Source organism: Urocitellus parryii, chromosome 13, assembly GCF_045843805.1.
Source record: "Urocitellus parryii isolate mUroPar1 chromosome 13, mUroPar1.hap1, whole genome shotgun sequence".
Classification (NCBI taxonomy): Eukaryota; Metazoa; Chordata; class Mammalia; order Rodentia; family Sciuridae; genus Urocitellus; species Urocitellus parryii.
The window spans coordinates 52056311-52072385 of record NC_135543.1 but is presented as its reverse complement, the minus strand read 5'-3'; the positions used below and the strand labels follow the sequence as shown (position 1 = coordinate 52072385).

At 36.6% G+C, this 16075-nt stretch overlaps 1 protein-coding gene across 1 annotated transcript in view; it reads left to right on the top strand.

The window, feature by feature from the left end:
- Myom1 (myomesin 1) overlaps positions 1 to 16075 on the top strand; it is a 129643-nt gene that overhangs the window by 24071 nt on the left and 89497 nt on the right. Inside the window, exons 3-5 of the mRNA XM_026394533.2 lie at positions 3106 to 3246; positions 7873 to 8140; positions 8568 to 8725. Coding sequence (XP_026250318.2) covers positions 3106 to 3246; positions 7873 to 8140; positions 8568 to 8725 — 567 coding nt within the window. The remainder of the gene's footprint in view (positions 1 to 3105; positions 3247 to 7872; positions 8141 to 8567; positions 8726 to 16075) is intronic.

Sequence of the window (16075 nt, the reverse complement as noted above, 5' to 3'; positions counted from 1 at the left end):
TCCAAAACTGAGTTATTAGAGGATTACTTTCAAAATTTACATACAACTAAAAGCCTAGGGGGTTAACAAAACCTCACTTAGGTTCAAAGAAACTCAAAATATACATGTTTTATTTAACTCCCCTGAAAACATTTTTCAACTTTAAAATTTAGTAGGATTTGTAGGATTTGGGCGTTCATGGATCATGACATAAAAGACTATCAATAGTCTTTACTCAGTCTTTACACAGTTAGTTTTAAAACTTTGTGTTTCTCTAATTCATTTTGCTTGCTAGCTTTAATAAATAACTTGGCATTACTAAATTATCTATTCGTGTGACATTTTAACATCTAATTCTTCACTCACCTTTTTTATTAGGAATCAAAAGATGAAGAAACTTTAGAGAGTAAAACAAAGGTGGAGATCTTTGTGTTTTCTAAATAATACTGTTTAATACATAACATCATAATACTTTTTATGAACTCTTTCGTCCAGATAAATTATGAAATGGAAACTAATGATAGTGTGACGAATCTTCAGCATCAAATTCAACTATTAAAAAATCAGTTGTGATTGATCAAATTATACATGTGTATGTATGAATATAACATAATGAATTCCACTATTATGTTTAATTATAGTGCACCAATAAAAATCATTTGCTAAGATGATTTTTAAAATCATTTACCTATGAGATGGAATCACATTCTGGATGTGTTCTTTGTAGTAAATTCATCATTTTAAAGATCTGTCTTAAAGGAAAAAATAACATAAGAAGAAACAATATACCAAGAAGAAGACCAAAAATAGCTATTTTGATGCAAACCAACACTGAAAAATAAGGTTATAGAATAAGACTGTAGACACTAGAATCGAAATACAGAGAATAGAGCAAAAACTAGCAAAATAGAAGTTAGAAAATCCAACTATTCTAGAAATAGGAAAAGCACCAAGACACTTCAGCTCATAATTAATTTTATTTTGTATAGTAATAGAATAAATGAGCAAAGCAAATTACACTTTGAACTTGGATCTGTAGAAGCACAGCCTGTTCTCTGTGACCTGCTGGGGTGTAGGATGCAGTCGTTCTGGTGCTGCCTGGAACAACCAGCCAGGAACAAATTTCACTCTGGCTTCCAATTGGTAACCAATCCACAAGCTTAACTTCAAGGTTCTAACCTTTAGTTTTAATGCTGATCATGGAAAGAGAGCTAGATATTCTTCTCTGGGGGTAGGGGGCAGATAATGGGGAAAAGAATCTTGCCATTTCCATGGGACCATTCCGGAGGTTCAAAGACAATAGCCCACCCTGTCCCCCCAGGCCTGGAGCCCCCGTGCCCTCTGCAGTTCTTTGCTGGCCATAGAGCTCTGTGTAGCCCTACTTGTTTTCTCACATTGTTATTCATCCATTTTGTACTACGCGTCTGTTGGGACTCTCTTCTGCTTTTGATTTAGGTCCTCCCCCTTTGCTTTTTCCAAATGATTTTCAAAGATCAGGAAATGGTCAAGATTTGAATGGTTTGTTTCAACCAAGCAGCTTGGGTTTTCCCATGTAGTACTGTTCACATGCTTCTTCTTCTCTTCAAGTATTCTCCAGACCCGGGCTATTATTTTATTATTATTATTATTATTATTATTACCAATGTTTTAGAATAGTTTCGTCTTGACAGAAAAATTACAAGCACAGAACAGAGTTCCTGCACAATCTCCCCTTGTTAACATCCTTCCTTACCGTGTGCCCTGGGACTTTTAACCCAGTCCAGAGATTAACTCTAGGGTGTCCATGAACTCCTTAAATTTATGCCCAATCTTATTGTTGTATGTAAATGCATTTCATTTCATCCAGGAACTGCACAAGATTATGATAATACTTTTTGTCTTGTCAATCCTTTTCCTCTACCTCTGCTCTCATGTCACCTCCCTAGGAAAGGTTTTGGTTCGTTAAAACACTGACTGCCTCCCAGTGCACGTGTGGACCCTGGTGCATGGACACACAGAAATGACCAAAGGGGTCTTTATCACACCCCTGTAATTCTCCGAGTTATTTGATGTCACGTTTTCATGTTCACATCCTATTTTAACTCCATCATTTGAAGAACCCAGAGTTCCTTCAACAATAGGAGTTCCTTCAGCCTGTAGGAGTAACATGAAGGCTTCAAAGTGCGAACTCAGAGTCCTGTATCAGAATCGCCTAGGATCCCCATTCCGAAAAGCGTGCATTTTTAACAGTCCTCTCAAAGGATTTGAATGCAAAATTGCATCAAAACTGGTTATATAAGCCCAACATGGTGGTGCACACCTGTAATCCCAGCTGTTCAGAAGGCTGAGTCAGGAGGATCATGAGTTCAAAAAGCCAGCCTCAGCAATTTAGGGAGGTCCTAAGCAACTTAGGGAGACCCTGTCTCTAAAGAAAATGTAAAAAAGGGCTGGGGATGTGGCTCGGTATTTAAGTGCACCTGGGTTAAATCCCTGGTACCAAAAATAAAATAAAACACACCCCCCCCCCAAAAAAAATCTCATTTATATAGATTGCATAAATTTTAAACACTATCTTAACATTAAAAGATGTTTGGAAATATAAAATCTTTGGTCTTTTCCCTTGAAACCTTAAGGCGGAGAAGCCTTGAAAATATCATTTTCTTTTAGTGTCTATATAGAATATGTTTGTGTATCTGAGATCTATCTAATTCCACTTAAGTTCTTTTTTTTGCCATTATACATGAGCTATCTCTTTTTTTTTGCATTACAATTCTTAATACACCTTTATAGCACAATTTATCATATCTCTGTTTGTATATAAGGTATGTTGACACCTGATTCACATCTTCATACATGTATTTTGTATAATGATGACCGTCTCCTTCCACCATCCATGCTATTCCCCTTCTCCCTCCCTTTCCCTCCCACTCCTATTCTCTATCTAGAGGTAATCTTTAATTTCACTTAAGTTATAAAGATAAAAGATAATAATAACATGAGAGATCTAAGATTCTGAAAAACTCTTCCTAGGTTAAAACTTCCTTTCATCAGTAGTTTGAATGTCTTCAATGCACATTTTAAAATTATTATTATCTAAATATTCAATGCACTTTTGTTATTGTTTAACTTTAAGGGTTTTTATTTCAGGCTTACAGATTCCAGTCTGCTGTTAGAAGATTATTCATCCAAGTTGAGCCCCAAAACCAAGAGAGCCAAGCAGAGCCTTCTGTCTGGGGAGGAGAAGGAAAATCTGCCAAGTGACTACATGGTGCCTATATTCTCTGGACGGTGAGTGTGCTTTCTCTGCCTGGCTTTGATTATTAAAATTGAAGAGTAAACTGTGTCAGATAATAATAGTAGCAACTAACATTTATTGAGCACTCGCTATATAACAGTTGAGAAAGGTCTTAGGAATTTCAGAACTGTGAACCAAGGGAAATTCATTAGTTGTAAAAAATGGATTTTCTTTTCAGAAAGTTTTGCCATCACAGAGGTTGCCTATGTGACCCAAAAAAAAAAAAAGAAAGAAAGAAAGAAAGAAAACCATTAGAACTTGATGCTACTTATGTGACTAATGGGATGTAGAGCCTTGGATGCTAATGATTGAACACTAAATATAATCACTACAGCTAGTGTAAAAAGATTTTCCTAGGCACATGTTCACATCCTATTTTAACTATAAAGTGTTAAAACTATAAAATGTTGGGTCAACTGGAAAAAAAAAGAGTTAATGTTTAGGTAAATGAAAAATGTCTTGGCTGTTCATGTGGTTTTAATTATTATTCATTAGGGGAAAAACTGAAACATAATTTGAATGGAAAACAGATTGTTATCTATTTCCAGGTAAATTTCAAACAGAATAATCACTAAATCACACGTCTATGTAATGCCAATTTTCTGACTTTGTTATAAAAACTTATTTTTTTTACTGCTAATAATATTCAAAGAAAACTTGTCTGAGACATCAACATGAAAGCTTAACAGGAACTTGCTGGACCTTGCCCTGTTTATTTTCTCTGAATGTAGAACTATCCTCCTAGTGAAGGTGACACTTGAAGTCAAAATCCTCTCACAGCTAACGTCAGGGAAAAGTAGATCCTCATTAAAGTCAGGAAATCTTTTGGTTGTGGTTTTTGCTGACTCTCTCTGTTACCTTGGGGTTTTCTTTCCATCCCTGCCTGATAGTTCTTTTCTGACTTGTTTCAAAGGTTCATGTTATAATCACTCTGAACTCAATTAGGAAGGTAAAGGGACTTACTAGCATTCAAGTTTTAGTTTTTTTTATCTGAAATCCTTGATTTTTTTTTGAACTGAACTTTTCAGAGAAACATTTTTATAGTGCTAAATATGCTTGCCCAGACTAAGCCCATTCACAGTAATTTTATTTATTTATTTATTTATTATTTTTTCTAATTATTTATACATGACAGTAGAATGCATTTTGATACATCATATCTAAATGGACTGTAACTTCTCATTCTTCTGGTTGTATATGATGTAGAATCACACAGGTCATGAAATCATATATGCACATAGAGTAATAATGTCTGATTCATTCTACTATTATTTCTAATCCCCATAGTCACTGCTCCCTGCTATTGTGAATTAACATCCGCATATTAGAGAAAACAATCTGCCTTTGGTTCTTTGGGATTGGCTTAGCATGATATTCTTCAGTTCCATCCATTTACCAACAAATGCCATCATTTTATTCTGTTTTAAGCTGAGCAATATTCGTGTGTGTGTGTGTGTGTGTGTGTGTGTGTATCACAATTTCTTCATCCATTCATCTGTTGAAGGGCACCTAGGTTGGATCCATAGCTTAGCTATTGGGAATTGAGATGCTATAATCATTGATGTAGCTGCATTGCTGTAATATACTGATTTTAAGTCCTTTGGGTTATAAACCTAGGAGTGGGATAGCTGGGTAACATGGTGGTTCCATTCCAAATTTTCTAAAGACTCTCCATACTGCTTTCCAGAGTGGTTGCACCAATTTGCAGTCCCACGAGCAATGTATAAGTGTACCTTTTTCCCTACATCCTCGTCACATGCACAGTATTTTAATGTACACTTGTATTCATTATAGGAATTGGCTAGCCTAGAAGTAGAATGTTTTGGGGTTTTTTTTGTTTGTTTTGTTTTTGCTTTTTTCCCCCCACTCTGTTTGGAAAAAAATTTAATGGGGCTGGGAGTGTAGCACTTAGTGGTAGAGCATGTGCTTAACAAGCTCAAAGCCCTGGGTTTAATGCCCTGCACTAAAAAAAAAAAAAAAAAAAAAAAAAAATCATTTAAAAACCACATCAACTTAGCCTACAAGATATATCTGATTACCTGAGAGGGCACAGAATGAAGTTTCTTGCTCCTAATGTCTTCTCCCTGTGCTTTCCCCACTAAATGGATTTGCATCTTCTAGGCCAATCTCAAGAAATGATATTTCATAATACAGTGTGATAAAAGAAAATGTGAAAAAATTAATCTTCCAGGGTTTATCTCCAGTTCTTATTTTTTTACATGGATCGATCTCCTGTCTTTTGTTACTATGTTGTGTCAAAATTGTGTTAATGATATTCACAATCTGAGAAGAAAATAGGAAAGCAATTAATATTTGTTGAATATCTATTTTATCTTGCTAAATCCTCCATACAACCCTAGAATGTATTAGCATATCATTTTTTTGGAAAAGAGAGTCAATGGTTAGTGACTTGCTGGAAGTCACATGGTTGGTAATGAAAGAACTGAAGTCCTCCCAAGACTGGCCAATGCACTGTCCATGTTTTCTGTAGTTATAGAATGTTTCTGGAAAACATCATTTCTTCTGCATGAATTCCCCTTCTTGTACTCTGGTAAGTTGATTTGGCTTTGTGTTAGCAATAAGGTTTCCCCCCCACACACACATACATTGTTTTATTGATGCATTATAGTTGTACATAATGGTGGGATTTATTATTACATATTCATACATGCACACAATATAACAATATAATTTGGCCAATATTATCTCCCAGCACTTTCCCCTCCCTCCACTCCCACCCCGTGGTCTCTTTCCTCTACTGAGTACGTAGGCTGATTGCTTAGTTCAGCAATAGGTTTTGAATTTAGGCCATTAGAGATATGCAGAGTATTAGGAAGTTTTTAATTTATTTTTGCTTTATAGCAGTGTGTTTTGTTAACATATTAATACCACATTTCTTGCTCTTGTGTCCAGATTACAGAAGGATATCATCAATATCCCATGTATTTACTTATAGTAGAATATCCCTATTGACCAGGGCCCAACATATTTTTTTTAAATACATTTGAATTCTCATATTAAATAATTACATGTTTGGGGTTTTTTGTTTGGTTGGTTTTTGAGATTTAGTTTATTGGTACACAGAGGCCGTGACATGACTTTCTTCTGCCCTCTGAGCGCTCAATATTTCCACAGTTCAAGGTAATGAGATCTTATACTTGAAGTTCTTTCAGTTAGAGTTGTCTCAACTTGGGGCAAGACTAGCATTGCATATGGTCCATCATGATATGTATCGAATCATATTATAGAGCCCATTTCAAATCTCTCTGTTGTATGTCAACTTCCATAGAGAATTCCAAACAAATTTCCTTGATGCTTTGTTTTGCATTCACTTATTAATTCTTTATTTCCTATCTCATTCAAAAGAAAATATTAGAGGTAATAATGTCAGGACACTAAGCTAAAAATTTTTACTTTTCTACTAAATTATAGTGTATATATTACTAAATTCCATAGTGTAGACTGTCTTGTTGATATTTGGAAAGATAGAGAAAAAATTAAAATTTAATCACTAAGTTTAGTCAGAAACCAAAAGGACTAATGTTGTCTTCCAGATGTTTTACTAATATTCCATGAGAAATTTAAAACTTGGGCAAATACTGAGTTCTACTTCTCAGTAAACTGCACAGAGTCAGGCGCTAGGAACCCGTAAACACTGTGGCAGTATTAGCTTAAATTCTGAAGTAATTCTTATAAGAAAAATCAAATGTGCAATTCTGACTTAAGAGACCAAAGTAGATTTAATTTCAAGGGAATCTTCAGTATAATTAATACACTTTCTCACTGAAATATCTAATGGTGTTTTCAACAAAGGCATTGGAGGAGACTAAAAATAACCAGAATAGTTTTGGCAACATTAATAAATCACCACACGATTCTCTCATAAACAAGGACACTAAGCATAGTACTTTTGGATGTTACCACTCATCTGTCATCACCAACAAGTCCTTTTTATAAATACTACAACTTTCATTGCAAATTTGATCATTTCTTCTCATCAGGGCTATGTACAAGCACAAATGATTGTCGAATTAAACACACACTACATGACATTTACTATCTGAGAAAGAAATTTAGCAGGCATTGGCTCTCATGTAATCTAGAACATATTTAAACATTGAACATGTCTGAGCAGGACATTGCCTCAGCTGAGTTATGGAATCCAAATCAAGTAGTCATATACCAGGAGCATGGGCATAAACTGGAATAAAGTCTTCTGGAAATGAAATCATAACTTCCTGTATTATTGTATTTGGATACACTAACTAGTAAAACAGGCTTGGGCAAGTTATCTAACTTCTCAGAACCCAGTTACCATATATCTAAAGTAGAAGTGCTATTATATACCTCATGGATTTTCATGTGAATAAAATGAAATGAGATAATCTATGTGAAGAGCACCAGAACTTTAATACGTATTATTGCTGTTGTTATTGTGATCATTTGTTAAGGGGAAGACCACTACTATACATGAAGAGTCAGCTCCTGGTTTACCAGGTTGTTCTGTGTCAGGTTTTTCTTGGTCACCATTCTGAGTTCTGGTTCCTTGAACTTAGTAAAAGGAAGCAATCTTATTACTGCCATCCCAATATCCACATTTTACTATTATTGTGTTCTAGCCAAGTACATGTCAGTGGAATTACAGATACGGAAGAAGAAAGAATTAAAGAAGCTGCTGCTTATATAGCCCAGAGAAATCTTCTCACTAGTGAGGAAGGAATCACAGCATCCAAACAGTCCACGGCGTCTAAACAGTCCACAGTGTCTAAACAGTCCACAGTGTCCAAACAGGCCACGTCCACCCTTCAACAAGAAGAAACTTTTGAAAAGAAGTCAAGGAAAGTTGCAATTCGAGAAAAGGCAGAGCGCCTCTCACTGAGAAAAACAGTAAGAAAACACAGTTTGATGCTGATTACAATGTAAGAAGTTGTGTTTGTGTGTAGATAAAGACTGACCTGTTTTCAATGAAGAAATATGTGATCTTATCGAAAAAAAGTAAGAAAACAAGAAAAAAGACATTAACATGTGTAGGCCACAGAAAGGCAAACTAAATAGTTTAACATTTCACAGAATTTCAGATTTTTTAAAAAATTAAGGTTTTAAAGACTTAAGAAATCCATCTTCTGGAAGTAAAATACATTGCTCAAGTTTAAAATGTTAAGTAACTGCATTTTTTTTTAAGGGGGAGAGGGAATGGAAAAATAAGGTTCCAACTGGAAAAATAAAAATACTGGCTTTTACTGCTATTTTAGTAACAGAAGTCACTGTGTTTTTTGTAGTATTTTGATAATTTTGCTTGTTTGTTTGTTTTCAGTTAGAAGAAACCCAGGCATATCATGATAAGTTGAATGAAGACCATCTTCTCCACGCTCCTGAGTTTATTATTAAGCCTCGTTCCCACACGGTTTGGGAGAAAGAGAATGTAAAATTACACTGCTCTGTAGCCGGCTGGCCAGAACCTCGTGTCACGTGGTATGTCATCTTTATGCAAACTAGTAGAATCAATTACACAAAGTTAAGTTTACCTCTAGTGAAAGCCTACTGCACTATCAATATATAAGGGTCAATGGGAGCATCTATAAGTTTGCAAAAGTTTTCAAAAAAATGAAAAGAGGATATTGAGATGAATTATCATGTATGGAAATAAGAAAACAATCTTGTATACATACAATAGATTATAATACTTTACAATTCTATTGTAATATGGGTCTTTATTTTATACATATTTGCATACCAAATATGTCTATAACCTCTATGGACCATAAAAACATCTGCTTCCCTTGGCGCACTTTACAATATAGTATGATTTTGTGATCAGAAGCAATGTTACCTTCAAAAAACAACCTAAAATCCAGAAAGCTCCTATCACTCCCTCTTATGTGGGCTGAGGCCTCACAGTGCTTTCTGACATCAAACAAAGGAAGGAATTGAATGGGAGATAGTGTCCCATATGGGGCCCTCAGACATTATTTTTCCGTAAAGAATAGGCCCACCTTTTCTCCTTCCATTATACATTCTAATGCAATTGTCAATGCCTTTGTGATCCTTCAGCTTATCCTTTTCCTGTCCTATGTCTTGAGTATAGAAAAGGAAAAATATCTGCCACAAAGAGCAGAAATGTGAGAGTCATTGAGAAAAAAAAAAAAAGGGGCTGGGGATGTGGCTCAAGTGGTAGCATACTCACCTAGCACGCGTGGGGTACTGGGTTCAATTCTCAACACCACATAAAAACAAAATAAAGATATGTGTCCACCTAAAACTAAAAAATAAATATTTTTTTTTAAAAAAGATTCACCTGCAATATCAATTTGCCTTTGAAAGTTTTGGATTTACTTACAATTTTTCTGTATATGCAAACTCTTTCAAGGGATTTTTGACTTTGAAAGCCAAAAAATTAAAAACCAATACTGGCTCTGAATTATTAAGGCAAACAATGTAATTTTTCAATTTATGTTTTTTTTTTAATTTACGTGTTTTAGAATATAAAAGTAAGTTAGAAATAAGACTGCCTTTGCCCCACCCCTCGTTGTGACAGTGGAATTGCTTCATTTGGCTCTTTAAAGGAACATGTCCTCCTAAAACACAGCTCACTGGGCTGGGGGTGTGGCTCGGTGATGGAGCACTGGCTTGTGTGAGACTTGTCTAGTCCCCTAGTCCCTGGCACCACAACAAACAAACAAAACTTGATTATTTCCCATCAAAAAAAGAAAATCCAAGCTTTATTATAGAAATCCATGAGTATCTACATCATGTACAACCAGAAGAATGAGTAAATTATACTGTATTTATATGTAATGTAATATAGTGCATTCTACTGTCATGTATAACTAATTAGAACAAATTTTTAAAAATGCAAAAAATAAAAATGAAGAAATCCATGACTGATAAGTTTTCAACTCCCAGAAATATTATTCGGTCAATAAAACTTCCTCTTATTTTGTAAATTAAAATATATTAATAATAAATGAATAAACAGCATCCTTAATTCAGTAGATATAGACATTACATCTTTTCCAGTCTTTCTTTTCTTGCCTTTTAAGAATTAAAAGATATTTTTCAAAAGGGTGCAAAGTCATCTCCGGGAAATAAATATTAATTTCTTAAGCAGTCATTTATCCTGTACAATGCATATGGAACAAGAAACCCAACCTCCCATCACTGATGGTCTTATTAAGCTAGAAGGATGTGATTTCAGAGGCAGAACTCAGTTTTAGAGATTAAACTCCCTCCACTGTGCTTTGGTGGCCTGGCAACAAAATAACTGAAAAACAAACAAAACAAACTCCCCAGAAAAAAAATATGAGATGACCACACTGATGACCCTTAGGATCCTAGTTAAAGTTAAAAATAGCACTGCCCATTTTCAGTTATACTAAGAGCTAAGAAGTAGTACAAATTGTCCCCCAAATCCTTCACATGTGTCTTTATTGATTTTGCTTTGTCTCAGAGGATTGGAAAGCTGGAAGAGCTTCCTCTAGACTCAAAACCCCCCTTGATGCTTTAGTCACATATGTATAATGTAGATGGACACAATAACTTTATTTTGTTTATTTAGTTTGTTTATGTGGTGCTGAGGATTGAACCCAGTGCCTCACGCATGCTAGGCGAGCACTCTACCACTGAGCCACAATCCCAGCCCCAGATGCTTTAGTTTTAATTTCATGGAATTTCAGATTTCAGAGTAGCAACTCCTTTTAGCTTGAAGCAAAGCAGCCGTCACTGGGACTCAGTTTCTTATTGTAAGTTCTCCCAAGAGGGACAGAATATTTCACAGAAAGTCTCATCTTGCATGAAACTGAATGAAAAAAATAAATATTAAAACAAAACAAACAAACAAAAAAAAAAAACCCACAGAAGACAACTAAGAAAATAGCTTAACTACTTCGAAAACAAGATTTGTCCCTGGGTGAACGAAATTTGGATAATGAACTCACAGATAATCGACAGTAGGCTATGGCAATGAACAGGGTCAGATCCAGGTTTGTGGGACAAAAAACTTACACAATTTGGGAGATGTTCTTTACAAAAAAGACTATAAGGTTGGTAGTATAAATTAGGCCTAAGGCCTTGCAGGGCCCCATCTTAGGGAGATACCCTTAAATTTAAGCCTCATTCATTTCCAGGTCAATCTACCTGTGGGAGTAGATTCTTTGTGGGATGTGTTGCCTTTTTCAAAAGCCTATCTGGAGCTATAAGTTGTTTTGTAATGCTGGCAGAGTATGCCCTCTTCAGCAAGATTCTCCTCAAAGAGCAGGGAAGCCACAATCCAAACAAGAAACAAGGTTGCTGGTGATTACTTTGCTGCCATTTATGCCTTTTTAATACCTAATTGCAGCTTCTTGGGCCAAACCTTGAGTATAGTATGCAGGAAATACTGGGGGTGCCCTTTCTGAATAGCAGGAGGTAAATGAAAAGAATATGTTTGGGATGATGCTTTAAGGTACACCCAGTCCTAACAGTTAAATCCTGAGTCATGTCTTTCAAAGGCTCTTGTGCAGGGGCCTGATTCTCTCAGAACCCTTTCCAAAGAGGGTTTGACTCCAAGTTTCCACTGGGCACAGTTAGGTCATGGGAATCCCTGAGGTCTAACAACTACCATGACCATGTAGCAGCTACTCTTCAGCCAATCCCAGATTACAACTTCTATTTAAGTGGAACCAGAGGTTACCCAGAGGGCACTAAATGGCAGGAGCACATGTCACTCATTAAGGCCAGGTACAGGGAGGACGCCAGCACCGTTCTCTTCCCAACTCAGAGCAGAGGACAGCCTGTTTAAGAGCTGGATTCGGTAGGAAAGTTGGTGGCAGAGGATGCTGAGCCACACCATGGTGAAACCAGCCACCTAGAGGGGAGCTGTGTCAACATAGAAGGAAATTATTTATGTAGTGGTAAAACCAAAGTTTTAACACCTGATAGGCCATTTTTAGGAAATAACTTGCATTATCATCTGTTAGGAGAGAAAAAAAGAATTTGTTTGTATTTGTTTTATTTGCATAATGAAATTTGCATAATGAAATATGTAAGAACCTGAGCGGAGCAATGGACTCTCAGGGAGGAGTCAAGTAGAAGGGGACAAAAGGGATGGTATCAGGAAACAGGCTGTTTGCTCTGTATCTTTTATATCTTCTGGATCTTGGAGCAGATCAGTATATTACCTAGTCAGATTTTTTAAATTACATTAGATAGGAGAGAAGAAAGAAGGTCTTTTTAAAAAGAGAAAATTACAGACACACACCTGTAATCCCAGTAGCTCAGGAGGCTGAGGTAGGAGGATCACGAGTTCAAAGCCAGCCTCAACAAAAGTGTGGTGCTAAGCAACTCAGTGAGACCCTGTCTCTAAATAAAATACAAAATAGGGGGATGTGGCTCAGTGGTCGAATGCCCCTGAATTCAATCCCTGGCACCCCCCCCCAAAAAAAAATAAAAGGAAAAAATTGTCTTAATTTTACCTTTTTTTTGTATCAGGGATTGAAGCCCCAGGTGCTTAGCCACTGAACAACAACCTCAGCCCTTTTATTTTATGTTTTGAGACAGGGTCTTTCTAAGTTGCTTAGGTCCTCATTAAATTGCCGAGCCTATTCTCAAATTTTTGATCCTCCTGCCTCAGCCTCCTGAGTTGCAGGGATTACAGGTGTGCGTCACCATGCCTGGCAGTTTGGCCCTTTTTTAAAGGGCCAGATTTAATTGGATTTCTGATTTGAGGACTAAAACAAATTTGTCAATGGAGTTTTTTTTTTTTGTTGTTGTTGTTGTTGTTTGTTTTTGGTACCAGGGATTGATTGAACCTAGGGGTGCTTAATCACTGAGCCACATCCCCAGCCTTTTTTATTTTTCATTTTAAAAAAGCTTTTCACTAAGTTGCTTAGGGCCTTGCTAAGTTGCTGAGGCTGGCTTTGAACTTGAGATCCTCCTGCCTCAGCCTCACAAGCTGCTGGGTTTACAGGTGTGCACCATTGCTCTTGGCATCAATGGAGATTTTGATTGTAGCCTGCAGGGATATAGAGCAACTCATTGGAGCAATATATTGGTATTAGTGAGTAATATTCATTTATTCACTCCACACCTGTGTTTTCAAATCTGTGTTGGGTCCTGGACTAGACCCTTAAACAAGATATTTGTTTGTAACTCCTTAGTCCAAAAGTCACTGTCAAATAGACACTTGATGAAAATGATCATTAAGCATTTTAATTCAAAACCTAGGAATAAAATATTTTAAATGTAGGAATATTCTAGAGATTTGTAAAACTTCTATATTTGCAAATTTTGATAATTTGTATATTCTCTCATGAAATTATATGCATTAAATTTACTTGCAAGATTAGAGCTATTTACCATATATATTTAAATGTAGCAATTCCTATCATATTATCATAGGAAAACAGCCTGCACTTAAAATAGTTAATAAACATTATTTGCAAATTATTATCAGTTCCCAACCTAAGGGTTTGGGAGTTTATTTTAGGGTTTTCTTATTTAACTCCAAATCTATCCTAATGGGATAGATCTTTCAGATAATTTTAAAGTAGGTATTAGCTATTTATTCAATATTTAAGGTTGGATTTTGAGCACCAGTTCCATTTGTGGTGAGATTTAAAATGTTCAAGATCATTTTGGTATGAAATGTTTGTTGATTAAAAATAAAAAACTACTACGAAGGCTTGATTGTGTTTTGCTCAGCCGAAGAGCTTTCACTGTAATTTCTCATTATCAAAGTCAGTCTGACATCTGAGCTGACATTTGTACAGAAGGTGACAAAATTCACTCGTGGCAGATTTGTTATTCTAGAAATACTTACAGTATCCTGAAAGCTCATTAACTGATAGTTTAATGAACCACTTGAAAATCATAATGGAAATGGCATACCTCTACATATTTGCAAGGATTTAAGAAATCCTTTGACAAATAATCCCAAGGTATAGATCACTCTCTAAAATTAGCCAATGGCTGTCCAGTTTGGAATTTAATTTTCCAGAAATAACAAGTGGCAAAGTGTATACAGAGCAGGCTGCAGGACCTTCTTTCTTCTCTAACTGAAGACTGAAAATGACCAATCTCAAGTGACCCCAAACCTGAGTGTCTCATCAATGAAACTCCTTGGAGAATAGAATGAAGTTGCTTTTTGACTTCATCCTCTCTATTGCTTTAGCCCAGAGTTTCCTCCTTTGACATCCAGAGTTCCAGAGGAAAGACTGGAAGCTCCCCAGTCAGAGCGTTGTGTGTATACATTAAACCAATTTTCTTTGCCAGGTGGTCACATTAGAAGAGTCGTTGAGTGTTTAGGTGGAGGAAATATTTAGCTGGGGGAAAGTCATCAAGGTGCTAAGTTGGGCAGTACCCTGGGAATTGCAAGATACCATTTTAACTCAAACTTTATAGAGATATAAGCAGCATTGTTGACCCAAAGCCAACTTGAGTGTCACTCTGTCCCTTGGTCAAGCAGCACGTGCCACAGTATTTAGTGTCATATTGGTCTCCTTGTGCTGAGAAGAGCTACTGAAAACCCTTCAGGACATGAAAATATGGAGCAGGAGGGAGCTTCCTGGTGGAATATGAAATGACCTAAACCAGTCCAATCCAAGAACGTGCTAATCAACCTGTTCTACCCTGTCGTTTATCAAAATGGGGACTGTTGAAGATTAGGAGTGGCCAGAAGATTTCTTTTGACAGTCCATCTCTGATCAAATAGTCCTCCTTGGTTAGAGCCCTTTGGGGAGACAGCTGCCCGAGGTGGCTTCTGGGCTGGCAGGAAACAGTTTGTGGTCGAGTAGCAATGCCTTCTGTGGGTGGGGGAGAGGGTTATGCAACTACACCTGCTGTGCAGCTGCGACTGTAGCTAGACTAACCCTCTTCAACTCACATCTGAGAGAAGCAAATGCCTCAGCTTTCTCTATTTGTATGCACTTCTTTTTTTTTTTTTAAAAGAATGAGAGAGAGAGAGAGAGAGAGAGAGAGAGAGAGAGAGAGAGAGAATTTTTAATATTTATTTTTTAGTTCTCAGCGGACACAACATCTTTGTTGGTATGTGGTGCTGAGGATCGAACCCGGGCTGCACGCATGCCAGGCAAGCGCGCTACCGCTGAGCCACATCTCCAGCCCTTGTATGCACTTCTTTAAAATTATCCCTACCATGAAGGATATGCTTGTCAGAATTCCATTCTTTCAGAAAAAAATGATGAAGCTACAATTTATCTATTGCATCACACAGTAATTGTCTTCTATCTAATTAACCAACACTGAGTACCTACTATTTCCCCCATGACTCATCCTGCTTCAAGAGTGGGACTAGAAGTAAATATGGATCAGAGACAGTCCTCATCAGAGGACTGGCAACCTCGTAGAGGAAACACAGATCCAATCATTATTTTGATAAATCTTATAGTTAGCAATTTGAACCAAGTAATCCTGATTGATTATTTATATTGTGTGGGATTTTTAAAGAGGAGTCTATTGAAGTAGTGGCATTTGATCTGAATCTTGAAGGATGAGTTGAAATTTTGCTTGGAAAGGAGAGTGAGCAAGGTGAAGAAAATGAATAACGTTTTGAGGCAAGGGGCCCCACACCTGTTACTGCAGCTCTTTGGGGGCCTAAAGCAGGAAGATGGCAAGTTCAAAGCCAGACTGGAAAACATAGTGAGACCTAGTCTCAAAATAAAATAACAACAACAACAAAAATGAATGATTTTGCTTTAGAAACTCTATTAGTTTTCCATTGCTATAACAAAAGACTGGCTATTTTGTAAAAGAAAGAGATTTATTTAGCTCACAGTTTTGGAGGCTGGATCCAAACAACAAGTTGCCAGTTCTGGTGAGTGTCCTCCTTAG